The 22639-nt window shown below is 41.1% G+C and overlaps 1 protein-coding gene across 1 annotated transcript in view; it reads right to left on the bottom strand.

Moving 5' to 3' along the window:
* Window positions 1-22639, bottom strand: part of IARS1 (isoleucyl-tRNA synthetase 1) — a 111334-nt gene that overhangs the window by 20330 nt on the left and 68365 nt on the right. The window contains exons 22-28 of the mRNA XM_086618779.1: window positions 19144-19291; window positions 13564-13684; window positions 10471-10562; window positions 10013-10090; window positions 9412-9533; window positions 6573-6675; window positions 6302-6385 (exon numbers count right to left, since the gene is read on the bottom strand). Coding sequence (XP_086474905.1) covers window positions 6302-6385; window positions 6573-6675; window positions 9412-9533; window positions 10013-10090; window positions 10471-10562; window positions 13564-13684; window positions 19144-19291 — 748 coding nt within the window. The remainder of the gene's footprint in view (window positions 1-6301; window positions 6386-6572; window positions 6676-9411; window positions 9534-10012; window positions 10091-10470; window positions 10563-13563; window positions 13685-19143; window positions 19292-22639) is intronic.

The following is a 22639-nucleotide window of genomic DNA, read 5'->3' as shown; positions in this document are numbered from 1 at the left end:
AGTTTTTGTCCCTATATCTTAAGGGGAATATAGTGGTGCTATATATATATATCTCTCTGAAGATTCGAGAGAATAACCGATTTAAGAGAACTGCATTGCTACCACGTGAGGAAAGATCAAGGTTGGAAGTCTTTCTAGGGAAGAAAGTGGAAGAGGGATATGATAGAAACTTTAAAAGTTATGAAGGAGGTGGGTAAGGAATGTAAAAACTGTTATTCACCAAATCCCCAAATAACCCCTCAAGCGATGGAGCGTGCAGCAGAAATAGTAGATTGCTTTAAGAGATATACAAGCAGTTAACCCCTGGAACTCAATGCCACCAGAGGAGGTAAGGAGGAGTGTACCACCAAGTTCAAAGAGGAATTAAGCTCGTAACAGCAGGCACAAGAAAAGAAGTTCCAGGGACCAGGTAGGCGTGTGAATATCCTTCCATTGAACATCCTTCGTGCAATAGCTGCAGAAGGCTGACTATGACAGGAGTTCGCTGCAAGCAGTGGCCAGATGCTCGTGTTTTCTCTGAACAGACTCCACAGCTACAGCAGACAGCACAATGTGCTAGATGAGCCATGAGTCTAAACCACTAAGTCATTTCTTCTGTTCTTAATTACAAATATTCCCTCATCACAGCAGCACATGAAAAACGACCATTAAAACAAAACCACTTCTTTACACACCCTGACCATCACGCAATGCCAAATTCAGAAACACACAACAAACTTCTCTGCTCTACCCTTAACTCTGTCCAACGAACAAATGCATTACACACGTTATTAACACCACAAGAAATCCTGTCATGGTGTACCTCCTGTGGGTCAGAGCACTGTATCCAAGTGTTATTTTCTGTCTTCAAGAAAGTCTGGGTTCTCCCTGCTTTGTAAAGCCAAGTAAGAAATAAATAAAAGGAAGGACTTGATACCAAAATTTCCAGTTGCAGTCTCGTTCTCTCTATTCTTGGTGTAACGTACCATGGACGAATCTTGGAAAGTTTTAATTGCCACCATGCAACTCTTCTACAGGTATAAACCTGCACATTTCACTATCATTTGACAGGTTTTGTCTGTCGGGCTGCCTGATACTTGAAGCATTTTGTGCTTAAATCTCTACTAGAAGGTGGTCAGAGTTCACATCAACATGATAAAGAATCACCAAGCGCATTTGGCAAGGAAGCTACTCCAAGTCATTTAGGAAGCAGAAGTAAATGGCAGCATCAGCTTGACAGGACTAGCAAATAGCCAGACATTTAGATTGAGAAGTAATGCTCAAACACAACCTCTGAGCCACAGTCTGCTTCCCTAGGAAGTCCTACTGACATGAGGAGCCAAGAATACGACTGAATCTAATTTTATTTAATATATCTCTTAGGAAATCTAATGAAAACTATGTACTTCAGAAATTCAGTTTTAATGCGGTGCTGTTGGAAATGAGTGGTAAATGACGACTTCGTGGGGAAAAAAAGAAATAATAAACCAAAACATAGCACAAATTGAAAGATGACTTTAGGCCTGATTAGATAAATTACATACAAGCCAACTCCATAAGGACAAGTTTTCTATACTAATTAGATTAGGAAACCATTTTTCTGTATATATTATCAATTAAAAAACCAGAATGACTCTTAAAAAAAAAACCAAGTCTATGTTTGAGGTTTGTTTATATCTGCCTCAATATAGTGCTTTGACCTCAAATAGTTCTTAATTTTATCTTCTCAATAAATCAAAATTAGCTCCTTAACATGGCTTTCAAGTCTCACACACACAAACTGAGGCAACCAGTCCTTCCCATCGCCAGCCGGAAGACCTGTCTATTCAGCATCCACATGTACAAGGGCCTTCAGCTGGTGCCGTGTGCCAGACGTGATCAGACCAACCAGTGACCCAACCACGCTCCAAAAAACAGAGGAAGAGTTGATCCAGCCCATTCATGGACTCAAGCTGCTACATCACTCTGTACAGTTACCTGAAAGGAAGTTGTAGGGAGATGGGGGTCAGTCTCTTCTCCCATGTTATGAATGACAGGATGAGAGGGAATGGCCTCAAGTTGAGCCAGGGGAAATTTAGGTCAGATATCAGGAAAAATTTCTTTACACAGAGGGTTGTGAAGTATTGGAACAGGCTGTCCAGGGAGGCGGTTCCAACCAGACGATTCTATGATTAAAGCGTTAACGTTGCGAAATACTGGCAGACCTTGAATCTGCTGAAGGGGAAGTCAATTGTCTGGTTTATTATAGCCATACGTAGGGGTGGGAGGTGAGGGGTATACAAAGGTTGGATGCAAACAAGATTCTGATTGTGCGTAGAGTAAAATTTACTCAGAGAAAGCCTTTCACTGGACGTAGGTAGGAAGAGAAGCCCTGAACTAGGCTTGTAAAAGGCCTCAAATACGAATGAATAAAATGCAAGTGTGTTCGGTTACTAAAAGCCTTCTGGATTTATTTCCTTTTCTAAGCCTGGTCATTTTTACATGACAATTCTATTCTCTGGACAGTTCTAATATTAAAATTCATTTATTTAAATGATTTACTATGTTCTGATGATGGAGTATGACTGTAGATCAAAGAACACAGCTACTTCTGAAAAATGCAATGAATGAAATTTTCGAAGAATTGACAAGTGTATTTTTCAATTTCTTTTGTCAGCAACTGCATGAAATCAAATGGTGTCATTTTTCTTACAGATTACCTCTGGCACCTGCAAATTTACTAGAAACACACTTCTGGCAATAACTAAAGGTTCTACAGCTCCGAATATGTAAGGAGGTTGATGAACAAAGCTGTGAATGCAGCCCAGGTAACACTGCTTAGTCTGCCTGTATTGATTGGCCTCTTCAGCCTGGAACCATCCTAGTAAACGACTTGATTGACTGCTAAGAAAAATGATAAAACACATACTAAGCTTCGGCATCAGCTTGTTGAATTTTAAGATACGTAATAAAACCAGGACAATAGAGAGCATTTTGTATTTATGCTTCCATAAAGGTATTTGACTTTGTCGTAACTCATCTCCTCATAAGACACACCTTAACCTCGTTTGCGGTAAAAAAATAATATAAATTAAAATATATTTTTGTACAATCTAATTATATAATAATTTATACAATTTTTAGGTTCTTCATTACCTTCTACTAGCTCTAGAAGTTACAGCAGATTTTGTCAGCTATCTTTTTGGAAGTAATTTGAATAAGCAAACCTCATCTCCCTTAAAATTAGATTCTGTAAAATCCACAAATCCAGTTTTCAGATGAAGAAAACATGACACTAACCTAAATTTCACAAAATTGTGCTATTGAAAAGATTCAGGTATTGAAATGATCCAAAATAACAGCAATGCTGAAGTGACACATCATAGCTGCCAAGTCTAAGAGAAATAGTCCATAAGGTCACATGACAGAAAAGGCCTTACCACTCTCACTTGCAAATCAATTACGATTTTTGTAATTGAAATTCCTTTACTGCACAACTCTTCAGAATTTAAGTCTCACAGTAACTAAAAGCAAGAAGAATAAAACGCTGATCTAAAAAAGTTTCGTGCATTGAGCCACGACTCTCTTAGCCAGTGCTCTTAAGTTGCTCCCCCCAAAATTTTCAGAAGCTGCCTCTGTGTGTACTCCAGCTTGGGGAAAGATGCTGTTGTTGGAGGAGTACCCAGTTAGAAGCTTAAGAAGTCCTCTGCTGCTTCAGCCACCTCCTGAATTCTTTGACTGACACGGTTGCTCTGACCAAGCGAGGAGAGTTGATCTTGCTTGGGTAGATGCAGATTTTTGTTCTCTTTGTCAAGGCAAAGCAGCTGATCCTGACAATGACGACTTGAACTAAAAAAAGTTCCATCATATTTTAAGCACGTGACTAGATCTTCTGTTTCAGAACCCTCTAAAGATGCCTTACTGAAAGGAAGACAGAATCCTCAACCTACCAAGGACAGGCATGTAGTAAGACCAAGCCATTTCTGGACAAGGGAAAAAAGTCCTTATATACTCTACTGCCACTGGTCATTATAATAGAGACAGAACTTATCTCACTTATCTTTGAAGACTCATTTCGCTGACTTTAGAGAACGCCAAATGTTACAAACACTTACGGAAGAAAAAAATCCATTAAATGTAAAGCATCATAACCTTATGCTTCATGTACTACCAGCAGCCCTTATACAGCCATTGGAACTGACTGTCACGAACACAGAATCACAGAACGTTTTGGGTTGGAAGGGACCTCAAAGATCATCTAGTTTCAACCCCCCTGCCATGGGCAGGGAAACCCTCCACTACACCAGGTTGCCCAAAGCCTCATCCAACCTGGCCTTGAACACTTGAGCATATATAAACTGATCTGGAAAGCGACAAATTCTGACAAATGAAAGATGACAGGACGGTCAAAGGTCAAATACTAGTAGAAATATGTTTTATTTAATAATCCAGAGGCCATTAAACAGAAACACAAACTAAAGGCGGCTTGCTGAACCCACCAGTCCTATATTATATCAGCTCTAAGAAGTACAGAGGTCCCAAGGAAATACAACACAGTAAGAACTTCCTGAAGATAGAACGGAAACCAAGTTCCTCGGCAGTGTCAGACTCAAAGCTTCGGGGCTGTGGATGGAGCTGAAGGAAGGGAACCACTCCCAGCTGTGGAGAAGCCCTACATTTCCCACCCAATTACTGTACTTGGACACACAAAAGCCATATGCTGGAAGTAGGCTGGAGGTAAAAAGGACAAAGAATTAAGCTGTAACAGTAACCTGGTTTTAGTATATACGTTACAAGCGCCTACAATAAGGAAGAGGGCAGACTTCAGAGGAGAATGAAAAGTATACCCTACGGCTCACCTTTCCAGATGTGAAGTGATCATGGGAGGGAAGGGGAGGAAGTTTTCCATAAACTGTTCAGATGTACAACTACATTGATGTTCAAATTATTTTCTTCTTCTACTTTTTGCTCATTTAAACAGAGATTGTTTCAAACAAGTCGATTTGACAGAGCAAGCCATGAGAAGGCTACGCTTGCAGTTCACAGGCATTCGGAAACTGTACCAAGACTTCCACATGAAATCTCTTGTAACAGTTAAGCAATTTGATATTTTAGGGAGTTGTTAAGTTTTTGTATTATTGTACTCAACTTCTCTGACAAGGACCTTGTGTTGAGGCTGGCATCCCTTCCTCAGAGATGTTTTTATCAGGAGGTCTTTGATGAGGAAGGTTGTCTGAACAACTACCGAGGTGTTTCTGTTTTGCAAGACCACTCCTTCAGTTCTCATCCAAGAGAAAAGCTAGCATGTGTTCTGCCTCGTTGAATTAAGAGCCACACACAAATACAGCAAGATTGCACACAAGAAGGATTCGAGTGAAAATCCAGACAGATTAATACATGGAAATTATTGTCATGAAGTAATCCCCACTTTGTGTTCAAGTCTAATGTGTGCATTCTGCCCAATATCAACACCAAATCAGTTCCTTTAGAATTCTGCTGTCTTAGCAAAGAGCTGCTACTCAAAATGCAGTTCTTTCCTCCCCAAAACATACACAGTGACAAAGATGAAGTCATGGCGTATCTCCCCAGGCAACACAATGAAACATCTGGGTGAAAAGTGATCATCTGTCCCAACGCGAGACTGCTGCAGCAAGAGGAAATTACGCCTGCTTGGGAAGAGCAGCATCGCTTAGCCAGTCTTCCCTCTTCCCTTGCTGCCTGCCAGAGGGTTCTGGAAGGTCTCCAGTCTTACAACAGAGATACTATTACCTGTAACTCCCTGTTCAGCGAAGCAATTACACAGCCCCTACACTGCTGCAAACACCGAGAAATTACACATCACATCGCTCATGACGGCAAACGCATGATCATGACAGATTTAAGTGATGAGAACCACAGGTTTGCAAGATGTTTTGAAAGGCCCCAACATCAACAAAAAAGTTCAAAGACATACTGATATAGTAGCACTTTATTTTCCTCCTTTTCTTTTTGAATAAAAATACCATGGCTCATTGAAATTCATCACTGTAGCTGAAACACTTCCTTCTCACTATTCCCTCCTACTGTTTGATTTCTCTCGTACATCACAGATGTGAAAGAAGACACATATAAAGTCTATTTGTAATGAAATTTAATTGAACATAAAGACTAAAAAAAGCCCACACTACAGTCTTTTAAGCAATTAAAGGCACTTTGTGCCTTCACTACAACTTCTGAGACGCAGTACTGCAGCGATTTTACCCAGAGAGTTATTAATATCATCAACAGGGACAGTCAGGGTTTTGTTTGTTTGGGTAACTGACACACACAATCCAGTTAAGGACATCATTAACATGATTCTTACCTCCAGTATGTACTTCTCTAAAGATCTGATGTTTTCCAGGGCCTCTGGATCCTGATGGATAACAACTACTTCTTTCAAAGGATACTGGGAAGAAGAAAAAAAAAAAACCACAAAACAAGAACTTCAGAAATTATTATTCATCACTTGAAGTATTTTATAGTTGAACTCTGTTTGCTCTTCCAAACTTATTCAATTTTCCCAGGCTTATCCCAGAGTTACAAAGCTATTGCACATTCCCAAGGTATTGATAAGAGATGTTAAGAGTTCTAACCTTTACTGGAATGGTTTTTCTGTCTCTGATTACTCGTCCAAGCTCAATAACAGACTGCAAACAAGAAACGGCACTTTCAATTTTTTTGTCGATGAGATCCTCCCTAGATTAAGAAGGAAACATTATATTGCTTCATTTTCACCGTATCTGTTCGAGCAGATTGAAAACGTTTTCTCTTCTTCTCTGAGACTTCCTACTAGAGACTCAGTTATGCCCTGTTTGGGACAATGTGAAAAATGAACAAACAGGTTCTTCTCTCTTTGTGAAGATGAGGAGGAAACAACTTGCTGAAAACAAAACGCAGAGCTATTTTAAAATCATCTTTTGTTAGCACCTCTCACAAGATGGAGATGATGGATTGAGTCATACTACCAATTCTATTAACATCCAATAAAAAGTAGGTTTTACATCAATAATATCGTAAGATGCAAAAAGGATATTATACATAGGATGCTTATAATGACAATCAAATATCTATAATGGATCCAATTCACGGGATCTCAATTTATAATCTTTCCCAGGAATTCTAGATAATTCAGTTAGATGTTTTAGACAGTGAAAAAGTACTAGGATGAAAACCATGCATCCAATAAGGATTGTCCAAAAACCCAGAACTGGTAAAGCAGAACTTAAAACTGAAATATCCCCATCTTCTGCACTAGAGCTTTGATTAAGATGTCACTACCAGTTTGAAGCTTTTGTTCTTCCAAAAGCCAGTCTCCAGGATGGTCCTCCAAAAACTTGGAAACATGTAAATTGTGAGATAAAAAATTCTGCTCCCCGAAAAGTCCATTATAATGTGGCAGTATTTCAATATGACTTGCTATTACTTAACAACACTGTGGAGCCACAAAAGGAGAATAATATTCATGGATTGCACACACATCCCTAAAAATCAATGTAACCAACCTGTTCAGACACGAAGCAACCAAGTAACACCCTAGTGAGGTTTGTAACACAGGTACTGAGCCAAGTTCAGCTGTGAAAGCGGCAAAGTCCCTTAGCTTTGTCTGTACATATCCACTGTATTGTTAAAAGTAGTATTTTCTGTAACTGCATCAACAAATGTCTTTTATTAACTGATAATGTTGTCCTTATGCAGCCATCGGAAAAATATTCCAAGAAAAATGCAATGATGTGCTTAGCAACTCAAGGTGAAACTCTAAAACTTCAACAATAATTTAGTTCTGAAAGTCTGACAAAGGGAACAATTGATACATAAGGTTCTAGAAAATTACACAAACTAGTACCAGATAAAAATCCAACCACAGTACCAGACAGACAGGAAAGCCACATGAGCCACTCAGATACATCACGCGTTTGCAGGATGCAGCAGCAAGTCAGCACTAACAGCAATGAAAAGCAACTAAGCCACTTTTAAATGTCCATGCTAAGCCCATGTCTGAACAGAGTTCCTGCAAATAGCTCACTATCCTTCCATTATTCCATTCTGCAGGAGCTCACATCCATTCCTGATGGCTCACTGATGAGTTTTGCATTCTTTGATTACATATTCTTCACAGCACTTTCCCAGGGAAGGGAAAATCAGCACCATCATTATGTCAGTCTCAACCCACTTGTTGCAATAACTCTCACTATTAAAGCCATCGGGAAGAACATACAGCTTTCTCAAAAGATACAGTATCCATAAAAGAAACAACATTCCTAGAAGGCTTAGAATTTAAACTGGCATGTGAAGTGTCAAGGTCAGCTCCCTTGCCCCTGAGGGCTCTCAAACGGAGCTGCAATGCACAAGCCAGGTTTGCTTCACCGGCATTCAGCGACTGACCGCGGACTGAAACGCGGGCACGAACGCATCCGCTGACGGAGCACCGAGGCACTAGTGAGCAACTATTGCTGGAACACTGGTGTCTCCCTTGCCTGGGCATTAAAAACAAACAAACCCAAACCTTCAGGTGTCAGGTTCTACCTGGGTTGAGTTGGTGCTACGGATAACTAGGTGCATATGTCCAACACAACCGTCATGGATCCAAACCTTGAGACACACTGGCACTTACAAAAACCTCACCCATCAGCACCCAAAGAAGCAATCTGTGTGGAAAGCTCTCTCCCATATTATGTATCCTCCTACAAGGAAGTGTCAGTCTCTGGACAATGGTCTAAATTCTTGATGTGAAGCCAAAAGAACTCACTCCGCTGACTCCGTGTGTGGTCCACACAAAACAGTAATTCTAATCCACATGGGATCTGGCATCAGCATTCCCTAAGAATGGCCCAGAGATGGGGGATGCACATGTTCTTGCAAACATGGGGCCCACAAGGAAGTTTCATAATCCTTTTGGGCCCTTCGAGGGTACGCATTACAGTTTCTACTCAGCACATGTTTTGAAGAGTTAAAAGCATATTCCTTGGCCACCAGGAGAAGAAAACATTATGGGTTAGGAACATGCATTCCTCCTGCTTCCTTTCCTATCTACAATCCTTTAACACATCACAAGTCTACTGCCTAAATTGCGAGGGAAAAGAAAATTCCCTGCTACCTTTGTAAGCGAGGTGCGAAGTGTATCGCTACTGAAATCTCCTACAGCAGAGAGACTAACGTTAATCAGACTTTAATCAAAACTTAAATGTTTTTTGCTTATAGGAAGAATGTGTTAACTATCATCCCCAAATTCTTCCTCAGGCAAAGGAATAGTCACATTATTAAAGCAGCTTGTTTTCCTGTTGTACAAAACAGTTTTAAACACAAGTGAAGCAGCACTGTTCTGTGAAAAGAAAAAAAAACAACACAAAAAAACAAACAAAAAAATCCCCCACAAAACAATCAAAACCCAACCAACCCAAAACCCCACTTTGCCACATAACAGCTGTCTCTTACCTCACTCGGGGAAGCATGAGGTAGTGGATGCTTTCCGTGTTCTTCTCCTGAACTGAGGCCGGATCAATAAGTGTCTTCAGATTCTGGTACATCAGCTCAGTGATAAATGGAGTATACGGTGCCTGTAACATCGCATTTGATCATCTCCTGCTCGTTACTGTTTGTGCGTTATGAATCAGGAATAGTTATGAATTCCATACGGACACTTCAGCAAAAACAATGCTTACACGTCTTCAACGCGGAACTGTGATGTTATGCAAAATGCTGACTGAAATAAATGGTGGAATTTCTCCTACTTATTCACCTCGTTCCTGAGATTTACACGTTGCTTTTGGGCATCAGGTAAGAAATCGTAACGTCTCTTTATCAGCCAGGTGATATTTGCATTTTTTATAGTACTGTGGGTCAGATAAGCAAATAAAAGGAGAAGGTGGGAAATGAACTGTGCTACACAAATCAGTAGCAATGTTTTTTTTCTCCTCATGTGTTCAGTCTCTGTACCCCTAATCCCTGTGGTCAACTTACACAAAAAAAGATGCCTGCTTTCAGATTAACTACACTAAAAGCGTTAAACAGTTAGAGTGGGCTGTAGTTCCCTTACCATAAGTCTGCACATGGAGAACAAAACACTGAACAAAGTTTCCAAGGCCATAATGCAGTCTTCTGTCCCGTTCTCGCCCTGTTTGAAGAATTCACCGAGAAAAACAAAACAAAACAAACAACTGCAAGTTTAGGATAAGTAAGTGCACTTCAATAAACTTCAAAAGTTTCTTATGTTAATGCAATGAGGTGGTTTTCCAAACGGTATTCATTTTGCTCAATCCCATTCAGCAAGTAAAATTGAGTTACCGGGCATTTTGTTTGGCCATTTTTTCCAATAAAGCAAAGAGGAGGAAAAAAATGAGGTTAACTTCTCATTCCCACTATCAGGTACAAACCAACATAATCTGAAACACAGCATAAAGATTTTGTGTAACACCATGAAGCTGCTATGGATTAAACTAACACAGACTACGTGGGGTTTGTTTACAGTACAAGATTGCAGAAGCAGATTCCTACCTTCAGCCTTCTGCGATTCATTCTGACGTACCAGTTAGTCAGAATATCCACAAACTTCACCAGCCGCGGGACCACAGTGTACAGCCGGTACGCTGGAAGGAAAGACGTTCACTGTAGTCAGTATTTGCCTTCTGCATCAAGCTCTTCACTCCAAGAAACACTTTATCATTTGTAGCTCTGGTGCTAAACATAAAACTTGAGCAGAAGTGTGTACGTTACTAAGAGCAAAAAAGTGATTAGACATATTGATCTGTTAAAACCGTATTTTGAAATTCCAAAATTCATCAGTTCTCATGCTTCAAGGCAAACACGTCCACCACCAAATTGCTCCCCTAATCCTACACGAACATGCATTATGGAAGCCTTATGCTTTTATCTGACTCATAAAGAGGATAGTGGATAAGAGACTATTAATCACAAAGGATTTGGCAAATCCTAGATTTGCACATGCTGTAAATACAGCCAAGTCACTAGAAGTTTAACAGAAATTATTGAAGAATCATAAAATAAATTTTTATTATCGATTACTGCCAACAGTTTCTTTTTTGTTTGCCAGATTTAAAATGAGACACCTATTTCCATCAATTCTCCCTGAATTACGGGCAAATTTTTATTATTTTTCCAAGTAACACGGTAGGCTAAAAGAATGTAAAGTAACAGCAAGCCTGAAGAGGTAAGAAGATAAACATGGCTGTATTTTCAGGTTCTGTGTAACTTAAAAGCGTGGAGGACTGCCAACACGAAAAAGGAGGTCATCGTGAGCATCGCTACGCAACTGGGTAAACAAATTTCAGTTGTTCATCAGAGAAATGGGGGGTGAGGAGGGACCTTAAATAGGATTCAGTTTTCTAAGGAAAAGCTTGTATATACCTTCTCTAACAGCAAAGAGCTTTTTGATCTCTCTTCTGAATCACTGTCATTAATCAAGCAGCTACTGAACGAAACGGATCTGCTTTAAAAGCTCCACTACACTTTCATTGCATTTTCTAAAATAGAAGTGCTTTTAAAAGGCAGAGTACTGGTATTCAAACCTAAAAAGGAAATGCTCAGAAGATTCATGCCATGGTGAGGAAGACATTATTTATGTGGGAATACATATTCCTAAAAAATTCCCAGCTCTGTTCTAGCTCTGTGTTATCTAGTTAAGACTGGTTAAAAACAAACCACAAAAAATCTCAAAAGAAACCACCCTTCAGAGAGAGTGCGTCGTTAACAAGAGATTCACGTTAGCCTGGAAACACGCATTTCTCCCCTCAGCAGCTGGAATCCCAGTTCATAAATCAAATTGTGAAATCCTACTTTCTCATGACTCCATGTACACAGAAACACACGCACATGCACAGAGACACACGCTTCTTGCAATTTCAGTCATCAGGAGAGAAGTCGTTTTGTAAAATAATGTCCTGTATTGGGCAATTCTAAGTAAGGAAGAAAAAAAGGCATAACAAGGCTTTACTGCTTTTAAATATGGAATTGTAACTCCCCTTAAAACACAAAGGATTGCCTGCCCTATTACTTTCCATAATAGCTTCCCAATAACTTACTGCTTCCCTGCTTATCAAAGGGCCCAAATCCCACAAGCTTCCATCATAAAAGATGGGGTTTGGTGGAGAAACTATACCGCTGTTCAACAGCTAACAACTCACTTGGATAAGCGAGTTATGATGCAAGAGATGCGGAGCGAGCTACACCAGCTGCTGCTGAGGAGGTTACTGGCACACATCTCCCCGACGTGCAGCACTCCTGAAGAGAGCATGTCCACAGCTCCAATTCTGGGCACTCATTAAGCCAGAGATAACAGGCAGCAGCAAAAACCCTCTTAAACACACGCGTTATGGTTTCAGCACGTTTAGCTTGGGCCAGTTTTTCATTAGTAACACATCAGGAAGGAGTCTCAGTTCAATTGTCTCCTTTTCTGTAACTGCCTATGTTCTAGAAGTTAAAAGTTCTCCCCAAGCCAAGACCAGCAGAGGGTTTGTTAGACCTTCCCAAAGTTTTTCTAGGCTCTCTAAAGCATCCCGAAGTTGGAGCGTGTGCAGGTCCACTCCCCTCCCCAGCCGCAGTCCATTCAAGTGAGGTCAACACCAAACTGACCGGGACTCCTGCTGCCTGTTCATGCCACTAGTGAAAACTGGGGCACAATCAACACAAGTTTTACTTAATGGAAACATTTCTCTGGAGACAGGCAATCAGTGTAGAATTTAGTTCCACTGTAAGCTACGCTTGATTAAAGGGAAGAAGCTAAAGCTCAATTGCAACGTCTTTCTTGTTAGTGGTGTGTCCTTCCCATTGAGAGTTTCAAGCCTGTATGTTCCCTGGAGGTGTTCAAGGCCAGGTTGGATGGGGCTTTGGGCAACCTGGTGTAGTGGAGGGTTTCCCTGCCCATGGCAGGGGGGTTGGAACTGGATGATCTCTGAGGTCCCTTCCAACCCAAACCATTCTATGATTCTCTTTGCAATTAATATTGTCTTAACATAATGTGAGCCCTGAGAGGTATGGACAATGAAAAAGACAACATGCAGGAAGAAAAACCAGGAGAGCATCTGTCTACAGCTAAGCAACATCCTACTGCTATTCCGTCCTGCTGCACACACTCCCAACAAGACTACAAAGAAACCCTCTCCATGGAACTGTGCATGGAAAATGTATTCCCCATGCCCGTGTACATCTCAAAATTATTTTATTTAGCTGACAAGAGCACCACCCATTTTATCCTTTTTTTACGGTTTTCCCAAATTCTATTTGGCTTCCTTTTCACTGCTGCCTTTCACTTACTATTAGTAATTCGATTAATTGCTCCAAGCACTGCAGAAGATGTTGTTACAGCAACAAGCAACATCTCTGAGCTCACAGGATTAACCGTGACAAAAAATCCTCATTACTTTTTGAAATCTCACGAACAGGCATAGCAAAATCTGTGTTAACACCCATGAAGACAGCAGTCCTTGTATTACGGCAGTTGGTTAAAGATTTCCTCCCTTTTATGTGAACTGTAAGTCTCCTGTGGAATCTGAAAAATCTCTGGATGAAACGGCTAGTTCTCCAATCGACAACTGAACACCCGTGCACACACCCGAGCAAACACGTGCATACCTGCCATTTCAGCTTTGAAGAACTGAATGAGGGATTGGGTGAAAGAAAGAATCCATTTATCCATGATGTTATTACTCTCCTTAACTGTGTTCTCATTGTAAAGGAATTCTCTTCCCTCATCCTATCATCAACATAAAAACACAAAACACATTTTCAAGTCATAAGGGTATATATTCAAATCTCTATACCGAACCCCCTGTCAGCCACTAACATTTTGTCACCTTCGCTGTGTTACACCGGTTTTCTGAGAAAGAAGATTAAATTCCAGAAACAGGTACGTAAGAGAAATAGCTAAGGAAAACCTGACTCCCACAGCTCCAGATGGCACCACACCATGCCTTCAGCTACAAAGGAGGTCTGTTACTTGGATCTGTTAGAACAGACAAGTACAGCGCACAATGGTATGCAGTTGTTCTTTCCCTGTTTGACGTATAAGTCAGAGCTTCCAGACACAGGGTAGGACTCTTGGATTTACAGAGCTCATCTAGGAGGATCTGAAGCATTTACAAGAAACGTACTGTGACGATGAATTCTATTTGGAGAAAGAGTATATAAACAATGTAATTATTTGTCAAGAGCATGTGACAATTTCAACAGATTAAAAGACAGAAGAAGGTAACAACCTCAACTGAAAAAAGAGGTGGAGTTTTTAGGCATCCAACATGCAAATAGTGCATTTTTTTTGCTTTCCAGAACACTGATGTTTGCACCCATCTGAAAAATTTCCTAACACTTTGCCGATTCTGTAGGGCATTGCAAGCGAGACCACAACTAAGGACACCTGTCAGTGCCTACAGTCTGACTCTTCTCCATGTGGACCTTCTTACAACTGGTTGAAAACAAAGGGTATGTTTCTTTTTTTCAGATTTACAAACAGTATTTACATCTGGTTTTAAAAGCCTTTGGACTTCCTCTTCCCCTCACGGTTCAGATAAAAAAAATCTGATCAGATTGTTCAACCCAGTAATTATGCATCCACTTTCATAATATAAAAGCTTCTTGGGAAGGAAATGTGTCTGCACACCCAGAGGTGCAGCAGCCTCAGCGTGGGGTCAGCGATCATTTAACCAGCGACAATTACTGTGGTAATTACAGTAAGCATTAAATGATTATTAGACTTAATCCAGGACACTGGGACTGTAGTTTCTCTCTTGTAGGAGGCAGAGTACAATGAAAAAGTTGTTTAAGTCTGTGCATGAAATCTAATTTAAGCACTGTCACCTCCAATAGCACATTCTTTTGCCTAATATGGTGCATAGGAATGGTTTCACTATCCATTTAGAAAGAAAAATTCCATCTGCTGAATTACCAAAGCTATCTGCTTACGCACCTGGATTTTCCACTGGGGTCTTCCATCCCCAAGTTGACTGATTTTACAAGATTTAATGGGATCACAGCAAAAAGCTGCAAAGCACACTTGAGATAATTCAAAGGTCAAACAGGAAAAACAGAGATGTATTTTTGGGGCAATGCATTTAGATTAGGTATAAGAAAGAAATTTTTCACTCAGAGGGTGGTGAGGCACTGGAACAGGTTGCCCAGAGAAGCTGTGGATGCCCCATCCCTGGAAGTGTTCAAGGCCAGGTTGGATGAGGCTTTGGGCAACCTGGTGTAGTAGAGGGTGTCCCTGCCCACAGCAGGGGGGTTGGAACTAGATGATCTTTGAGGTCCCTTCCAACTCTAACCATTCTATGATTTGTCTGACAAATGCTATCTAGGAATCCTAAGAAAAGATTTCTTAAATATTAGGATCTCAAGTTACCAGACATTCTTCCCGAAACGGGTTGTTAAAAAGATAAAACCACTTATTTAAGTCAGCTACTTACTGTAGTATTCATTGAAGTCAGCTGCCTTTATTGCTTCAACTGGCAGTTCTCCAAAGTGATTAGGCTGCTACTGTAATTTCATGTGTCGTACAAGGTTTGAACTTTTTCGCTTAGCTCCCACTCTCCCACAAAAGTCTGCACTGATAAGTGGTAACTTTCTGTCATTAATCTCAGCTGAAGCATTAAAATGGGTTTCAACAGAAGCTATATAATATACACATAACATCTCCAATTTAAATGAAAAATTACTATAGGAAAGAAATTTTAATCTTGCTTTAGTTCTGAAAATGTAGAAACTCAAGTCACTCATCCAGCATTTTTTAGTAGACTTCTAAAGTAATCTAAAAGTCTGAAGCATTATTGCAGATGATTTACCTTTCTTCCGGTTCTATTTCTTTTTTTTTTTTTTTTTGTTCCTAAGTCGCATTTGCATAGGCAATCCAGGAGGTTCCTGGAATACATGGATGATAACTTCCTTCTCCAAGTGGCAGAGGAACCAATGAGGAGAGGTCTCACCAACAAGAAGGGGCTGGTGGGGAATGCGACACTCAAGGGCAGCCTTGGCTGCAGTGACCATGAAATGGTGGAGTTCAATATTCTTAGGGAAGCAAGGAGGGCGCACAGCAGGCTCACTACCCTGGCTTTCAGGAGAGCAGACTTTGGCCTCTTCGGGGGTCTCCTCGGTAGAGTACAATGGGATGAAACCCTGAAGGGAAGAGGGGCACAAGAAAGCTGGATAATATTCAAGGATCACCTCCTCCAAGCTCAGAAGCAATGCATCCCAACAAAGAGGAAGGCAGGTAGGAACACCAGGAGACCTGCATGGATGAACAAGGAGCTCCTGGACCAACTCGGACACAAAAAGAAGGCCTACACAGGATGGAAGCAAGGACAGGTAGCCTGGGAAGAATACAGAGAAATTGTCTGAGCAGCCAGGGATCAGGTTAGGAAAGCTAAAGCCCTGATACAGTTAAATCTGGCCAGGGACATCAAGGGCAACAAGAAAAAATAGATGTGTCAGTGATAAAAAGAGATCTAGGGAAAACATAGGCCCTCTCCGGAAGGAAACAGGGGACCTGACTACCCAGGATATGGAGAAGGCTGAGGTTCTCAACAACTTCTTTGCCTCAGTCTTCACTGGCAAGAGCTCCAGCTGCACAGCCCAAGTCACAGAAGGAAAAGGGAGGGACTGGGAGAATGAAGAACCACCCACTGTAGGAGAAGATCAGGTTCGAGACCATCTAAAGAATCTGAAGGTGGACAAGTCCATGGGACCTGATGAGGTGCATCCGCGGGTCCTGAGGGAAATGGCAGATGAAGTTGCTAAGCCACTATCCATCATATTTCAGAAGTCATGGCAATCTGGTGAAGTTCCCACTGACTGGAAAAAGGGAAACATAGCCCCTATCTTTAAAAAGGGGAAAAAAGAAGACCCAGGGAACTACAGGCCAGTCAGTCTCACCTCTGTGCCTGGCAAGATCACGGAGCAGATCCTCCTGGCGACTGTGCTAAGGCACATAGAAAACAAGGAGGTGATTGGTGACAGCCAACATGGCTTCACTAAGGGCAAATCCTGCCTGACTAATTTGGTGGCCTTCTATGATGAGGTTACAGCATTGATGGATAGGGGAAGAGCAACTGACATTGCCTACCTGGACTTGTCCAAAGCGTTTGATACTGTCTCACATGACATCCTTGTCTCTAAGCTGGAAAGACTTGGTTTTGATGGATGGACCACTCGGTGGATAAGGAATTGGCTGGATGTCGCACTCAGAGTTGTGGTCCACGGTTCAATGTCCACATGGAGGCCAGTGACGAGTGGTGTTCCTCAGGGGTCAGTATTGGGACCAGTGCTATTTAACATCTTTGTTGGTGACATGGACAGTGGGATCGAGTGCACCCTCAGCAAGTTTGCAGATGACACCAAGTTGTGTGGTACTGTGGACACGCTGGAGGGAAGGGATGCCATCCAGAGGGACCTTGACAGGCTGGAGAGGTGGGCCTGTGAGAACCTCATGAAGTTCTACAAGGCCAAGTGCAAGGTCCTGCATGTGGGTCGGGGCAATCCCAAGCACAAGTACAGGCTGGGCAGAGAATGGATTGAGAGCAGCCCTGAGGAAAAGGACTTGGGAGTGCTGGTGGATGAGAAGCTCAACATGAGCCGGCAATGTGCGCTGGCAGCCCAGAAAGCCAACCGTATCCTGGGCTGCATCCAAAGCAATGTGGCCAGCAGGTCGAGGAAGATGATTCTGCCCCTCTACTCAGCTCTCGTGAGACCCCACCTGCAGTGCTGCGTTCAGCTCTGGGGCCCTCAAGGAGGGCTGGAGCAGGAGCAAAGGAGGCCACGAAAATGATCCGAGGGCTGGAACACCTCTGCTATGGAGACAGGCTGAAAGAGTTGGGGCTGTTCAGCCTAGAGAAGAGAAGGCTCCGGGGTGATCTTATAGCAGCCTTCCAGTACTTAAAGGGGGCCTACAGGAAAACTGGAGAGGGGCTTTTTACAAGGGTATATGGTGACAGGACAAGAGGCAATGGATTTAAACTGGAAGAGGGCAGATTTAGGTTAGATCTAAGGAAGAAATTCTTCACTCTGAGGGTGGTGAGGCACTGGCACAGGTTGCCCAGAGAAGTTGTGGCTGCCCCATCCCTGGCAGTGTTCAAGGCCAGGTTGGATGAGGCTTTGAGCAACCTGGTGTAGTGGAGGATGTCCCTGCCCATGGCAGGGGGGCTGGAACTAGATGATCTTTGAGGTCCCTTCCAACCCAAACCATTCTATGATTCTATGATCTAAATTTAACTTTTAAAACAATTAACTGTCATGCTACAGAAGGCAATCTTCTTGCTGTGGCTCATGTACTCAGTATCAAGCATTCCCAAGTTAAACATTTTTATGCAAATTCATAGCTGAAGTTGCAGTAAATGAGTTAGCTCAAGAAATTGTCACAGCAGACACTACTGGAAATAACTTTCTTTTCATTACTTATTTGCCGTTCCATTTGTGTTAGATCTGTGTGCTATTAGGCAATGTTCTCAGTGCAGAGAAACTTGCAGTCCAGGTGTCATCCTCTGACATCATCCTTCCTGCAATGTAGCCATGCCTGACTACGTGATGTGGGGTAACAGAAAAGAAAAAGCAGCAGCAGGACTGAAGGCAGCATCAGGGTCACCTACTGACCCCAAGCTACTACACAAACACTGCTAAGACAATTACTAGAAAACCAACAAGGCTTAGCACGGGCTTTTCAGAAGGATTCCCTCAAGCACATGTGGTACCTGGCTTTTAACTGGTGTTTCCAGCACAGTGACTGGCAACAGATAAGTGCTTAGTATTTATTAACCCCAGAAGCTCAAAGTCCCCATCTTGTTCTCTAAGTTCAAGAGCATGAATGCAATAGCATCACACTTATCTCAAACAAAAGGGAATCAAGAGCATTCCAATCTGAGAAAATGAAATCTGTCTTGTCTTGACAGTCCCCTACCTTCCGCTCCTTCTTTCTATATAATAAGAAGTTTGCTCAAGAAGAGAAAGATGCAGGGTGATCAGCTTTAAAAAACAGAGTGCAAACAGCAAATAACACAGGGATTAACAGCAAGCGTACACAACCTGATCCAACTTTGAAGTCAGCCTTGCATTGAAGAAGGAGGTAAAGATCAGATGACCTCCAGAGGTCCCTTTCAATCTAAATTCACTCTAGCAGTGGAAAATGCACAAAGCCCCTTCCACTTTGCTTTTCCATGCTTAAGAGATCTGTACCTTATGTTGCAGGATCTGAACGTTCTGAACAAGAAAGCGATATGCATTGTACCAGGGCAGGAAGACATCCTTCAGTATGTCCCTTACTCCTTCTTCCTTAAACCTCAGATTTTCTGCTTTGACCACAGGAGAATTGATCAGGTACAGCCTGCAAAATAGGAACACAGTACTCCAAAGCTTAAAACTGCACATAGTGATAGAAATGCACTTAAACATACATTAAACCCTAGAGAGCTGCACAGCAAGAGATTATTTTTATGATACTGTGTAAGGAATTTGAATTAGAATTTAAATTTTCTTTTTTACTCTAGAAGTTAACAGAAGTGGTAACACATGCTCAGATGCTATCACAGTATAAATCACGCAGTGGACACAGGGAATTACGCGCTCCTCTTTAGAAGGGCACCTATTGTTTTGGCAGCATTTTGAATTCTTTAACACTGACACAGTACCTTCCTACTCAATGCAGTTAATTTCCTCAGTTATAGACAACTTCGGGCCCATTGCCAACACAGGACTAAGGAGCTAGACAAACAGGTAAATCAGAGTAAAAGAGAAAAAGGTTTTCAAGAAAAACAGCCCAAGAAGAGGACAAAGGATGTACCTCCTACCAATACCAACATGCTTCACGCCCAGAAATAGCTCTGAAAGAGCACAGCAGAGGATGCAGGTGGTGCTGACCACTGCTAGCAGAAGCGGCTGCTCACAGAATCACGCCTGCCTCAGCCACCAGTGTCCACCTACACAGGACATTCACCCTGTCCAGAGAGATCCTTCTTGGGTCAGTCTCTCTCAAGCAACAGTTTCAGAGAGACAGGCATGTCCCCCAGCTTCCTCGCTGCCTGCGAGTTCACAAAAATAAATCACTTTTATACTTTATCCCATTTTATTCCCTAAACAAATATTCTGTCTACAGACACAAACTGGGATCTATCAAGTCAACTCAAGAAGAAACCAGGCCTTACTCAGGTATCAAATAACTTGAATACGAACTTGATTTAGATACACTTCATTTAATTTTCCAACTATAAAAACCGAATGAAACATTTTTTATTTTAACAATTGTGGCATTTCTCAATAGAAATTTATTAACTAATTTTCTCACATTTTCTCAACTTTTAAAATCATTATTCTAAACTTACAGGCACTTCCTTTAGGAAGCTTTAAAACCTTAATGGGGTTTGACACAGCACATTCAAGAATATCAGACCATAGATTCTAAATGAGAGGGCTTTTTGCATAAAAATGAATACATAGAAATAGAGCTGCCAGAATAAACAGACAGTAATGCAGCACAGAAATGGTCATTTTCAGTACTGTATTGAGAAGAAAAAACACAAAAAAAATTTAAATATGGTATCTGAATTCAAGTTATAAATTTACAAATACACAATTGAACAATTAAGCACGATAATAAACTAGTAAGTTCTTAAATGAAACTGGAATTTATAAATATATACTTAAGCCAAATCTCTCATCACAATTATTTCTGTGCTTATTATTTATTTCAGAAGTCAAACATAACTTTGCTCTGGATACAAGAGCTAGCCCAGCCTTAGGGTACACCAGAATACTCCAGGCCTTTTACCAGTTTTGGACTTTCCTAGAACGATAACCACTCCAAATTGCCTCCACTGAGGCGGCAGTGAAGCAAACTATTCAGAACCATGAAGGACAGACTAAATTTGCACCCACCTCAGCAGCACTTGCTGCAGAATCTATCAGAAGTCTTAAAGTAGCTCTCTTAGGATGAGAAATTAAAGGAAATGTAGCTCTCCAAGGCTACAGTTTTGGGTTTTTTTGGGGTTTGTTTTTGTTTTTTTTTTATTATAGCAGCCCTACACTGACTTATAATATGTAAGTGTTAAAATAGTACTAATTTCTTAAATTATTCCAATGCAAAGATACTTACATCTATTACATGCAAAGAGAAATAAGGACCTGATAAAGGAAGATTTCTATCATTTTAGTCACACCTCGTGGTATTACCCATTGAGCAGAAAATAAAACCTTCTTCGATTCAAGCCAGTATTATCAAGTTTTCCAACAATGTATGAAAAACAATAAAGTAACCTCCTTTTCATCTCTCGAAACCAGCAGACTGTTGCATTACCTTATTTCTTCTGCATTTTAAGATCAGATTGAGAGGAGAACATACCACATCACTTCTAACAGCAGTACTTACCTCAGGATACATGAAAACAAAGGGCTTGCAGATATTGCGACCAGCAAAGTCTCTTTCTGACACCCTTCAACACCTATCCAACCTGAGTCATAGGTCTTAGGAATATCAAAATATAACTGGATTTGACAATTCTTACAGATTTCACACGGGATTCAAGTTTCAAGAAGTCTTAAGTTGGGTTGTTAAATTTACTGTGCAGTTGTTTCTTCTGTTTGCCCTTTCCATTCAATTCCATATTCATTTAAACAACTTACACCTATATTTTCCGCTGATCTATTTATCAAGCTACTGCCAAGAACACTTCAAAGCTGTAGTTAAAGAAAAACACATGTATGTTCTGCAAAAGCTAAAGCAACTCTGCAGGGAAACGGTGCCAAGGAAAAAGCCTCAGTTGTAGCTTTTTCTATAAACAGAACACATCGAGCACCTCGGTGAATAAGCAGAGACAACGGAATCGCAGAGCTCCTTCCATCAACGGCCCGGTCTGCAACGCTTTCTACGCTCTATGTGGGTGTATGGATAAATAAATGGGACATTAAAGAATGAGCACACAGGCAGAAAAAATGAACTCGCGTTTTAGAAATCAAAAAATCATGAATAATGGAAATGTAACTTCTGGTGTTTGAGATTTTTGGCTCTGTTTTATAAAAAAAGGCAGAATTTTTCCAATTGAAACATCACCTGCAATTTAAAAATCTCCAACATGAGGAACTCCAACCCTTTTTACTCATGTTGTTTCAGCTACCAATTCGCTGATATTCTGCTAATACCTCTTGATTATTTGTAAAGAATAATCTTGATGAAACTTAAGAACTCCACCCTACGCTCCATTGTAAACATATGAGAAGATTATTTACTACATCTTTTAAATGCTAAAGCTTGAAACAATAAGGAACTTCACATCCATTTTTTAAGATTATCTAGAGCAAGCAACAACCATCATCTCAAACAAACGAAAAACCACGGTACCCTAATCTTTCCTTCAGCCCAACCACCACTGTGTATAGTTGTATCACACAATTCCATGTGTGTGGTAGCTTAAGGTTTTCTTATATGGAGCAAGAATTACAGGGCCCCTGAGAAACACACCAGTAGTGCACTCCTGCAGTTACTCAACGTCTTGATCGTACCTTTACCTCAAGGTACCACGTCGTGCACGCAGTTAGTGCATCTAGCCAAACTACCAGGCAACTGCATAATTATGTTCATACGTTTGTGTAATCTTAATAGAACACTAGAACTATGTTTAATCTCTACTTGACCAAGACAATTTATATATACACACACATTAGGCTGATCCGCTTTTACTTT

Source organism: Tauraco erythrolophus, chromosome 12, assembly GCF_009769465.1.
Source record: "Tauraco erythrolophus isolate bTauEry1 chromosome 12, bTauEry1.pri, whole genome shotgun sequence".
In the NCBI taxonomy this organism is placed as follows: Eukaryota; Metazoa; Chordata; class Aves; order Musophagiformes; family Musophagidae; genus Tauraco; species Tauraco erythrolophus.
The sequence above is the reverse complement of the archived record's forward strand: the minus strand, read 5'-3'. Positions and strand labels throughout refer to the sequence as shown.